At 46.1% G+C, this 13,086-nt stretch overlaps 1 protein-coding gene across 1 annotated transcript; it reads left to right on the forward strand.

The window, feature by feature from the left end:
* The first annotated feature begins 2,103 nt into the window (after positions 1 to 2,103).
* LOC119164248 (uncharacterized) lies at positions 2,104 to 12,388 on the forward strand. Its single transcript, XM_037416397.2, has 3 exons — positions 2,104 to 2,229; positions 3,747 to 4,071; positions 8,293 to 12,388. Exons 1-3 carry the CDS (start codon positions 2,160 to 2,162, stop codon positions 11,912 to 11,914), a joined length of 4,017 nt encoding a protein of 1,338 aa, XP_037272294.1. The 5' UTR covers positions 2,104 to 2,159; the 3' UTR covers positions 11,915 to 12,388.
* The last annotated feature ends 698 nt before the right edge of the window (positions 12,389 to 13,086 follow it).

Genomic DNA, 13,086 nt, shown 5'->3' on the forward strand with positions numbered 1-13,086 from the left:
CGTGGTGGACGCTCCTGGCGCGATTGGATGTCGTTATCTCTGAATGGCTCTTATGAATTTCGCGCCGGGCACACGTCGCCTCTCCGGAATCGCATGTAGAAGTACATATCGTGGGCTATATTGTTGATTCAGAACTGGCGGCATGGCACGTTGCTGCGCCTGCGCTCCTCAAGCAATCATAACATTTTCGCGTTGGAACCAGTTCGACAGTAGGGGAGCTCAGCTAACACCTGGCGTAGCGTCGCCGGCATGACGTGAAGAAACATAACTATCAATCCTGTGCATGTCGGAATAAATGGATTATAACCGAACCCTTAGGATAGAGTGCACTGGAACAGGGGGGTCGTTAGAACGAAATTCGAAAAGTGAAGCCCGAACAGGCGCAAGCCACTTGCGACGCTGCAATTGGTAGTCTGCATTTTGCCGTCGTTCAACCTTTGCGCGTGGCTCCTCTGAAGTATTGCTGATATGTCATGTTTGTTGTGGAGTGTAAAGCTGATTATGTGTAGCGTGAGCAGTGCATCTGTGGTGTATTTTATAATATGCCGCGGGTTATGTGCATGGTTGGGCGCGTAGGCGCACTTATTGTGCCGATGTCATCGTTTAGAGGTGCCCGAACGTAAGGGTACATCTTACATTCCTTTTGAGTGAGAAGATTGTTTTTGCGGTGGGCCGTTCCTCTCCTCTGATATTGGTGTTCGATTCCTGGAAACACCTTTTTCCTTAGATGTGACGGGATTAGTGAGAGAGGAGTTAAAACCCCCGTAAGGGCGTAAAGTAGTTTGACATTCTCTACCATGCCAAACAAAAGCCTGACCCAGGAATTTGTTGCTCTTGCAGCGGACCATTCACTCATCATGCAAGAAAGTATTAGGATACTAGATATTGCGAAACTTGCGAAAAAAAGGGCAATTGGACGATTAGGCTAAACTGCTCTAACCTTTGTGTCATCATAAAAAATGGCATTCATGTTGTATATAAAAGTCGTGTACGTCTTTATTTTGAAATAATTTGCATCAATGTAAAAAAAATTGCTTCCACCACGTTTGTGACCTTGGAGGCCTCAAACATGTTTTCAGAACTCATTTATTCACATCCCGTGAAGTGTTAAATGTAGGTTAACAGTCAGACATTATGTACGGGGAAAGAACAGGACATAGCACAATATACCTAATGTGAACAAAGATGATGCACGAATACGGCTGATCGATTGATTTGAGGCGTTTAACGTCCCAAAACCATCAAATGGTTATGAGAGACGCAGTAATGGAGGGCTCCGGAATTTTCGACCATATGGGGTTCTTTAACGTGCACGCGAATCTGAGCACACGGTCCTAGAACATTTCCGCCTCCATCGGGAATGCAGCCACCGCAGCCGGGATTCCATCCCGCGGCCTGAGAATCAGCAGCCGAGTACCTTAGCCACTAGACCACCGCGGCAGAGCCCACGCTTATGGCATATGCCATCGTAAGCACAGACAGATTTTTTGGATATCAGCGGGAGCCGCTTTCTAGAAGTTTAATTTCTGCCTACATTAAATGTAACGGGGCCACGCTTATTCATTCCTCCTTTTCAGCTAGGATGACAAAGGTGCTGCTTATCTCTCTGGTGTCTGTTATCAACAATTTGTTAGCAACGTGGTGTCACAGAACTCCAGCGAGCAGGAACATCTTTTGCGTTACAAACGATGTTCCCTCATATCATCTCTGCTCCGTCTAAAATATGTAATCACCCAAGATACATATAAACTAATTGAGTTTCACTAGGGTATAGCAGACCTGTGGCCTTCACAGACATTATATGAACAATACAAGTTTTTTTAATGCAGTTTACCTACCCTTTATTTTCAACCGCTTTCGGCTAACAAGGATGGCACACTCGCGCCTATAACAAAGCCACAGTCAGGAACAATAGGAACATAAAGCATGCGCCTTTTCCTAACATAAAATGTTTGCATAGACCTGGCTCTAAGGCAATATGGGGTATCAGTGCCAAATATACCTTCGTAAAACTCGCTCTAAAGATATCTAGTGACACTTGCCGGTTTGAACAATAGGTAGTACTTTAGAAAACACCTTTTATTACAAAGGTAGCGGCTCCACGATGCCCAGCAAGCCCCGCCGTAAGTTATTCCGTGCTTGTTCTTTTAGTCAACAATATGCACTGCTTTGCGGCAGTCCTGGTAGCGATTTGTCTTGTGGTCGTGAGTGGAGACTTCAATTGTACAAGTAAGTAGCATTTCCTCGGACGTACCTTGAGAGGCTCTGCATGCAATATGAGGTGAATGACACCAAAAGATGACGCAACTCTGCGTCGCAACTTCTAGGTTAAGCCTTATAAAGCAAATATGTACCTATTAAAGCCTCATATATTAAAGGCAACATTCCTATAGTCCAATATTTTGAAGCATTCAGTGGCTGGACGAAAGCTGTCGACTACGCATTGTTCTATTTTTACTCCTATGGAATGTTATTTTGGGCCGTTCGTTTAGATTCTTGGTAATGTTTCTCTAATAAACATTGGGGAGTACGTTGGCTCATCGAAAATACAATACTGGCATGGTTGCTTGAGCAGATGACGGTGCTATGCAAGACACGTGATATCTTGCGAAGAGCAGTCCATGGTGCAAAATTAGTGATTAAGTAAGTGAGTGTTTAAAACACCACAAATGAATTCATTCTTTGCGTCGAGAACCATCATAACTGGCAACTTAGTCAAGTACTATAGAGTGAAATCGAAGTCGAGTAACAACAAAAATATTTGTACTAAAACAAGCATCAGGTACCCTGCGGGCAAATAGACATCTTTAGCGAGGCATTGCAGCGGTCTCACACTTGCTTAAAGCCCCCTTCTAGCGATGTGAACAAGCCTCTGAATATCAAAACAGAAAGTAGAAAACAATGCGAACACATCATAACAGCTAAAGTTTAAGCTACAAGCACTGATTTCCCTTAAAAATGCATAGTGCTCACACCACTTGCCAAATATTATCCTTTGATGACTACTGCTGAATTTTTTAAATGTAAAGTAAAAATATGGGAGTGACTGTGTGACACTTCATACCAGTCCGTCGCAGAGTTCATTAGAATGATTTCGCGAACATCGGTCATGTGGCAGAGAACAAAGAAGCAGGCTATCAGTACTTTTTCTGTTAACATATGCATAGTTTGCAACGTATACAATCATCAGTACTTTGTCGACACTGAGGCACTACGACTGCTGACAGATGTTAATCGGTAATTAATGATTTATCCGGTGACGTTCTGGAGTTGAATAACTCATGGGTGTAGTTTGACGTATTATAGAAGCTTTGTCACAATAAATATTGTTACTAGGCTTGATTATCTTACAGTTGAGAATTCTCTGCACACATGCATGCTGTAATAAACCATCTGTTTTATTATTTATGCAATCAAAGTTCAAGGTTATTAACGTACTTCACGCATATGTAGTTGTTTTACGCGTGTCAGGAAGTGGGCCAGCATGTAAGACAATATTTGTTCAGATGTACTAGTGACCCATTGATAACTGACATTGCAGCTTAGAAATCAAGCGGCGTGACGAGATCTCTCATTAAAGTTTGCCCTAATTGACGGGTGGTTCTTGAAGGAAGTCAAAGTAGCGGGTAAAATTTTTGGATACTGCATAACACCTTATCGCGAGGCCACCACTGTTGCCTATTTTTTCCTGTTTTTTTATTTCTCTAGGAGTGCATATGAAGCGTCTGAAATGTTTGCAATTACAGAATCCGGAGGATGTAGCCCTTTTACCTGTGGTCCCCTGGAAGTTCCCGTAAAAGGTAAACCACAGCAAGACTATTTCTGTAGGCCCCTCTTCGCACCAACTTCACTGCGGCAGAAGCTGCGTACTTGCCTTTGCAAGCGGGGTTACCTTCGGAACTCCTGGGACGAATGTGTTCCACGCATGAAGTGCATACCATGCAAGTTCCAATGGCAAAGAGACTATCGCACATGCATGCCCGGATGTCCGAAAACATGCGAAACTCCTTTCGGCTCCCCATGCAGTAAGCCGTGTACAGCAGGCTGTGATTGCCCTCCCGGCTATGTCACGTAAGTACACTATGACCTTGAAATGTAGGTCTAAATTGTCTCCTCACCCCACAGTTTCCGGAGAGCAGAAATTTTCTGCAGCACCTTTTTGAATGTTTGGAAACTTTCGGGCGTTGATGGGCAGTTCCTAACTTCGTTTTTCTTTTTACCTCGTGAAAATACAAGAGTAACGTACATGACATCTGTCACATACACTTCCACAATAGTCTTTTCACAATAATTTCATGAGGGGCCATTTTGGATGTGTCATCATCCTCCTCGTTGATTTTCTCCGGAATTTATCGAAATTGAAATGTGTTTTAAGTCATTAGGGGATATACAGCATTCCCGAGCAATGGGAGGCACAGCTCACCAGCTCTGACCCAGTGCTGCAGCCTGTGCTCCTGCATCATGTCCGGAGGCGGCAGTAGCCACTGGAGTCCTCGACTTGAGGTCCGACCCATCAAGCTCTTGTCCTCTAGTCCCAAACCCACATAAATAAAGTTATTCTTTTCTGCCTGCTCTCGAACGTTCACATGGCCGGCCAACTAATTGTGTAGTGCGACAGATATAAGTAGAGGTTTGTTGTGCCTATACATACACAGTAGGTTACAGTGAGTGAGTGTTTCGGTGTAGTGCAAGATTTAGGTGTCACTGGCTGTAAGATCCGCTCGCCTCTGACGACCGCTACTTTGCCACGGAGTGTGTGACATCACATGTTGCAAGAAGCAGAGTCTTCTACCCATGTATTAGTTACTACAGACCACTGACTTTCAATGTCATGTTAAAAAAAAGACTAAATAGTTCAATTACACGTGCCGCTGATTATGACGCAAAACTACACAAAATTCGGAGCGCCGCACAGCAAGGAGCCTAATTGTTACACCACTTCTCACTAGTGCACCAGTGCTACCCGAATCTCAACCTGATGTCGCCTTCAATGAGATATTCACTTTTAAATTACGCCGTAAACCAAATGCCCTTAGTTTTTACCAGCCTGTTTATGAATGCAAAGTTATTGAGAAATATTACACCTATTACAAAAAAATCAACAGACCCGATTAACCTGGTAATCTGCGTTATGTGAAGCATGCGGAGGGAAGGTGACCGTGTTTTTACTTTCTTTATTGGGCGACACGTCAAAAAACGATGTTAAAATATGTATAAGTGTGGCACGCATGGGCATATGTTGAAGAGTTGCAGATGTTCATACAACAAGCTGTTCGCACTTGCGCAACGACGCCAACAGGAACATTAGTATTAGCAACACGAGAAGCGATAAGCTGATATGAAGCGCTGGTGCTCGCGAGAATGGTAGCCCTCGTCACTGCTACATAACGCAACTCCTGCGCACGGCGCCTAACTACAATGGATGTTGACCCGGCGTGATGGTTATATCAAAATAATTTTATAAAATCAGATACCACCACTGCAAGCACAACTGATGTTTCACAAAGATTAAGGTCTGTTTAAATAAAAAGCGCCTCCGATGCCTGGCGTCGCTCTGTGGTTAAAGGTTTAATTGCCACAGAGAATACTTGGGTCCGATTTTCACTCTCTCTCTCTCTCTCTCTCTCTCTCTCTCTATATATATATATATATATATATATATATATATATATATATATATATATATATATATATATATATATATATATATATATATATATATATATATATATATATATATATGACGTATCAAGTGATGGTTAGTAGAGGTCGAGAAGGAAGAAGTGTAGCATAGAATAAACATGGCGTATGAGCCAGGCCACGTCTCCCATTCATCATAGCGTCACACGAGAGTCGGCAGGATGAAGACCTCCCAGCCACTTCATCAGTGTCTCATCATCGACGCAGTTCTACACAAGACACCCTGACCATACATCGACTACGGAATCATCTCCTAGCCGCACACAGCGACCAGCACCATGACAGAATCATCGACCAACCTTCCCATCCCCAAGTACACCGGAGCAGTGGACGATGGACCTGTACAGGACTGGTTCGACCCGTTCGAGTTCCACGCTACTGCTGCATCTTGGTCGGAACGGGAAATGGTTACGAACTTCAGCGACTACGTCACCGGTGAGGCATTTAAATTTTACCTCATCCACATATTCGACAACGATGAGTCTTGGCAAAAGATAAAACAAGAAATGATCGTTTGGTTTAAAAAATACGATGACGACTACGACGAAGACTTGCTTGTAACCCACCATCCACAGACAACTGCACTCAGTCGTCAATTTTACAGGCAGTCTTCAACCATTCGAACGCACAACAAGATTCGACCTCTGACAAAAGACGAAGTGACACACGAGTTCAGTGGCAGACGACAACGCATATTTTGAGAAAAACACAGCCATCGAGCGCACCTCCCTTCTGCACGAAAGTCGGCATTTGCGAAGTCATTGCTTCAGCATATGACCCGAGACGTTTCCCAACCACCTGATGCCGTTCACTATTCGTCTGGCATACGTGGTCCACCACCTGGGTTTTCATCACGCGGTTCTTCAAGCGCTCCTAACGCTCACCGTTTGCCTTATAAGGACGCCGTATTTATGGTAGATGACCTGGCGAATCGGGAAAGTACCCTGTCGAGCCATGCTCCTTCCACACGGGTTCATGCATCGCCATCCAGTCCATACACACTCGACAGTGGAAGAAACACCGAAGACTCCAACGCATCAAACGTCGCACGCTGCAATGCGCAAGAGCCTCTTACAGTGAACAGGGTAGAAGAAGCTTCTGAAGAACTTTCTACCAATTCTGAAGCATTATCTTCATTGCCCGAAGTGCATGACAACAGCCCACAAACTCCCAGCTGCCGACTGGGCCCCACATCAAGTTGTGAAGAAAACGAACGCGATGTTCAAGAAGGGATCTCACCGCAATGCGTTCCACAGCAACATCAGCAACGCCAGCAAAAGCAAGTCCAAGAATCGCAGACACTCCAACGGATACACCGGCAAGGACGACGACGCAAAGTCAGCCTCTTAAAACAAATTCAAGACGTCAGGCATATTTGCATAAAGGATGGGCGCCAGAAACGCATTTGGCACAAAATATCAAGACTGCGCCTAAGATTACATCTCCGAAACCTCAGGAAACACCGAACAAGACAAGAAGTCACCAGTTCTACCACGCAAAGATTCAGACACCATCCCATTAGTTCACGACAACGGAGCCAAGGCCACAGAAAACTACAAAAGAGACTGAACGCTATAATTTGTACAATGCACGAACATAGACATAATTCATTGGACTTCTGTTCTTGTACACGCAGGCTGCAAGCACTAATTCTGTCTCAGCCGCGACACAGAATACAGCGCGTACGACAGACGATTCTGCGCCTACGACATTCGACCTTAAAATGCTCCAAGGACTTCCAACCTTGTTCGTTGCTCGCAGGTGCTAGAGTCACGTCATGGTCAGTGCAGTTTTGCAAGACGCGGCTACCTTCTCCAGAACGCCACAGCCAACCTCGCCCACCCGAACTCCTCCATTTACCGGGCTGCTGCACTCTTTTCTGAAGTTTTGCGAGTTTACGGAACAGCACGGCGCCATGAAACCAATTGTGCATTTTGACATTTGTGACTTCTCAACCTCTACTTGTTTACTTTTTGTTGTGCGCAATCCATGCCTTCTTTCGGGGGGAGGGTGAATCGTGTGACGTATCAAGTGATGGTTAGTAGAGGTCGAGAAAAAAGAAGTGCAGAATAGAATAAACATGGCGTATGAGCCAGGCCACGTCTCCCATTCATCATAGCGTCATATATATATATATATATATATATATATATATATATATATATATATATATATATATATATATATATATATATATATATATATGTATATATATATATATATATATGTATATATATGTATATATATATATATATATATATAGCCAAGCCAACTGCTCCTGTATTTACCGACATGGGAGAGAGATCGTTGTTCCGCTTCAAAAGTAGTCAGACCAACGGTCACTGAGCAAGAACTTGTTGCATTCTCGCTCTTGTATGAGGACCTGAATTCAGCACCTATTTTGATTGAACTGTTTCGTTTGAATATTCGTAAAGCTATTTTCTTTGCTTTGAATCGTCTACACGAGATGCAGGACCAAGAAGTTTTTTATACCTCTTAATTACGTCGAGAGATGATGAATTATTAATTATGGTAGACCTAAGGCCTTCATTTATGCCAATAACAATCAATGTTTGTCTTTTTCTTTTACAGCAACCCGAAGTTCCCCAAGTTGTGCATGAAGATCAGTAATTGTCATCGAAAATGCCCAGAAAACTCAAGTTTCAAGTCGTGCGTTTCAAATTGCCTTCCCAAATGTGGTCAACGCCCTCCCAAGACATGTGACACTAAATGTGATAGCAGAGGTGCCTGCGTCTGCGATGTGGGGTACGTTGAACTTGAGCGAGGAGGAAAGAAAGCGTGCATTCTACAGGAAATATGTTCCCGCCTTACGTCTAAAAAAACTAATCATAGTGCTGGACAAAATCTTCTTCTAGTACCTTCTAATAATACAGCTCACTCCTTGGAACAGCCTGTGAGAACAGCTTTGCCTAATGGCGTACAGGATGTCACGCCAGCTAGAGGAAGTGACTCCGAGGGTTCACCCTCAAGCGTTATTTCAGGCACTGGAGGGTTACCCGTTGGCGTAACTTGGAAGAAAACGTTTACATCTGCAACGCCAGGAGCTGTTTCCGGTGGTGAAACAAGTACACTCACTGAACCATCATGGAGCAGTGCTGGCAGTTTAGGCGCCATTGGTGGTGCTGCACCAACTGCGCTCACTGCCTCGACAAGCGGCACTGCTAGCAGTGATGGAGTTGGTGGCCGTGCCTCAGCGAATACGATCACTGTCTCGGCAAGTGGTGCTGCTGGTACTTCTGGAGCCATTTCCAGCGCTCTAACGAGTACGCTCACTACACCGACAAGTGGCTCGGCTGGCAGTGATAAAGTTGGTGGCAGTGCCGAAAAGAATGCGATCAGTGTCCTGCCAAGCGGTGGTTCTGGCACTTCTGGAGTCATTTCCGATGATCTAAAGAGTACGCTCACTACTTCGACAAATGGCACTGCTGGAAGTCGTGGAGTTGGTGACGGTGCCTCAACGATTACTATCACTGTCCCGGCAAGTGGTGGTACAGGTAATTCTGGAGCCAGTCCCGGTGCTATAATGAGCACGCTCACTACACCGACAAGTGACTCGGCTGGCAGTCATGGAGTCGATGGCGGTACTGCAATGAATACGATCAGTGTCCCGGCAAGTGGTGGTACTGGTGCTTCTGGAGCCATTGCCGGTGCTCTAACGAGTACGCTCACTACCTCGAAAAGTGGCACTGCCGGGAGTCATGAAGTTGGTGGTGGTGCTGCAACAAATATAAGTGTCCCGGCAACTGGTGGCAGTGGTACTTCTGGAGCCATTTCCGGCACTCTAACCAGTACGCTTACTACCCAAAAAAGTGGATCAGCTGGCGCTCCTGGGGCCGCTGACGGTGCTACTGGCAGTCGTGAAGTCACTGCCAGCGCTGCAAGTACGATCACTCTCCCGACGAATAGCGCTGCTGCCATTACTGCAGCAAATTCCGGTGTTGGAACAAGTAGGCTCACTAAGCCATCAAGGGGTACTGCTGGCACTGATGAATTCGTCGCCGGTGCTACAGCAAGTACGCCCACCGCCCCGGTGAGTGGTGTGGCTGGTATTACTGGAGCTGTTTCTGGTGCAGGAACAAGTACGTTCAGTAAGGCATCAAGTGGCGCTACTGGCAGTCATGCACCTGTTACCGATGCTACAAGTACGCTCACTGCCCCGGCGAGTGGTGGCGTTAGTATTACTAGAACCGTTTCAGGGGCTGAAAAAAGTACAATGAGCCAACCACCCAGGGTCGCTGCTGGCAGTTATGGAGCCAATGCTAGTGCTTCGACAAGTACGCTCATCGCCTCTACAAGGGGCATTGTCAGCACTACTGAAGCTGTGTCTGGTGTTGCAACAAGTACCCTCACTACCTCGACAAGTGGCACTGCTGGCAGTAATGGAGTTGATGGCGGTGCCGCAACGAATACGTTCAGTCTCCCAGCAAGTGGTGGTACTGGTACTTCTGGAGCCGTTTCCGGCACTCTAACGAGTACGCTCGCTACCTCTACAAGTGGCTCGGCTGGCAGTCATAGAGTTGTTGGCGGTACTGCAATTAATACGACCAGTGTCCCATCAAGTGGTGGCATTGGTGCTTCTGGAGCCATTTCTGGCGTTCTAACGAGTATGCTAACTACCACGAAAAGTAGCACTGGTGGGAGTCATGAAGTTGATGGCGGTGCCACAACAAATGTGATCACTGTACCGGCAAGTGATGGTACTGGTACTTCTGAAGCCGTTTCCGGCGCTCTAACGAGTATGCTCACTACCCCGAAAAGTGGCTCGGCTGGCGCTCCTGGAGCCGCTGCCGGTGCTACTGGCAGTCGTGAAGTCATTGTCAGCGCTGCAGGTACGACCACTCTCCCGACGAATGGTGCTGCTGGCATTACTGGAGCCAGTTCCCGTGCTGGAACAAGTAGGCTCACTGAGCCATCAAGGGGCACTACTGGCACTGATGAAGTTGTTGCCGGTGCTACAGCAAGTACGCTCCCTGCCCTGACGAGTGGTGCGGCTGGTATTACTGGAGCTGTTTCTGGTGCTGGAACAAGTACGTTCAGTGAGGCATCAAGTGGCGCTACTGGTAGTCGTGCAGCTGTTACCGATGCTACAACAAGTACTGTCACTTTCCCGGTGAGTGGTGGTGTTAGTATTACTGGAACCGTTTCAGGTGCTGGAAAAACTACAATAAGCCAACCATCCAGGGTCGCTGCTGGCAGTTATGGAGCCAATGTCAGTGCTGCACCAAGTACGCTCATCGCCTCTACAAGTGGCACTGTCGGAACTACTGAAGCTGTGTCTGGTGTTGCAACAAGCACGCTCACTGCCTCAACAAGTGGCGCTGCTGGCACTCTTGAAGCCGTGTTTGGTGCTGGCACAAGTACAATCAGTGAAACAACAAGTAGCTCTGCTGGCAGTCATAGAGCCGCTGGCGGTGCTCCAGCAAGCACGAGCACTGCTCCTACAAGTGGCGCTGTTGGCACTGCAACAGCCGTTTCCATTTCTGATGCTAAAACAAGTAAACTCAGTGAACCATCGAGTAGTACTACTGGCAGCCATGACATCTCTGGTGGTAGTGACACAAGCACACTCACTGCTTCGACAAGTGGTGCTACTGGCAGTCTTGAATCTTTTTCCCGTGCCGGAACAAGCATGTTCCATGAACCATCAAATGGCACTGCTCACAGTAACGGAGCCGTTGCCGGTACTTCAACAAGCACAGTAACTTCGCCGACAAGTGTTGCAGGTGGCAGTACTCCACCCGTTCCCGGTGCTGGATCAAGTATGCTCAATGTACCTCCAAGTGGCGTTGCTGGCACTTCTGAAGCCACTGCTGTCACTGGGAAACGAATGCTCACTGTATCCTCTGGTAGAGCTACTGGCATTCCTGGCGTTATAGGTGGGGCTGGAACAAGTACTCTTAGTGTAGCGTCAAATACCGCTGCTGCCACTCCTGAAGCCGCTGTGGGCGCAACACCAACATCTCTACCAACACTTCCTCCACCCGTACCTCTAGAGTATCCTTCGAATTCTCACCCATCGTTCATACCGTACCCAGATATATTTAGAGACAAAAACACCGCTCAAAGTATGCCCTCACTGAATCCATATTCTTTTTACACTTCGTCTTTGACACATTCACGTCATAATGATGCTAATTTGGGGTATTATTCATCAATTCCACATTATTATAGTGATCAAAATTATCAACAGTAATTTGAGGTTTATTCCCTGATCTACACCTTCATGATACCGAGATCACATGGATGGTCTAACGTACTATTTTTGAAGTAAAGTTTTATTTTAATTATGGTTCAGCTAGATTCCACTCTTCTTAAAGAGATTCAACTTTACAATGTGCCCAGCGTATTTAAGTGTAAATATTGGGATTTAATTCATCAAACATAACTTTCTGCACCCAATCCATTCCAAAATACTTTTTAGGCTTTTTGTTTACCAGATAACATGTTCTTGCATCGTAACTCAATTCTCCTGACTTAAAGGCCGGAGTACAGAAAGACGAACGATGTAACACACCCCGTGCGTTTCTGAGTGCTTGATATTTTCCAATGCAATAATTCTAGAAAGTTGTGTTTTGCGAATTAACTTTTGACATTTTATCTCTTTAGAATTACGTAATCACAAGCATATTCAAGCAGGGGCTGTTGAATAAATTGTTACCACCAATCACTTCGTCTACATCAATTTTGTGTTTTTTAGACTTCCTTAAAGACCTCGCGTAGATTTGCGAGTCCGTTAATGAACTATTTTCTTAGATTTTCTTGTCACACTGCGGCTGCTAGAGGCTGCTACGATTGCACCTTATTAGGTGAAACTTTATTAAACATCAAATTTGATGGTGGATGTCTACACCTTCCTTTAGAAAAAAACGAAATGTCATACCGTGGAACCAACAGAAAGTGAAACCAATGAAGCAGCCAAAGATTTTGTTCGTTTTTTCGTAGGAGAGGGGCTGGCGATACTCCAGGTTCAATTGTGCATGTCTTTCTCACCGTGCGTGGACGCAGAAATAGACACATACAAGTTAAAAATTACAGCATATCCACGTCGTGAACGATAGAGAGTGGGTGAAGCTCGTACTTCAGGGTCGTCGCGGCTCCGCCGCGCAGCTTCGGCCTCCTCCGCTCGTACTGCAGGGTCCTCGCAGCGCCGCCGCGCAGAATCACGGCTAGCTTCGGCCTCGCGCGCCCAAACGGTGGAATCGCTTCTTTGAGCGCGAGCCGCCACCGCCCTGCACGCACGCCGCTCGGCAGCCTTGTCTATCCACCGTCGACGAGCCGGTGTTGGCATGCGCGCCAACACAGCACCGCCGAAGAACACGTGATCGAGGAGGCACGAACGTCTTCCTCTCGTTCTGTACGTGTGTC

This window comes from Rhipicephalus microplus, chromosome 8 (assembly GCF_043290135.1).
Source record: "Rhipicephalus microplus isolate Deutch F79 chromosome 8, USDA_Rmic, whole genome shotgun sequence".
NCBI lineage: Eukaryota > Metazoa > Arthropoda > Arachnida > Ixodida > Ixodidae > Rhipicephalus > Rhipicephalus microplus.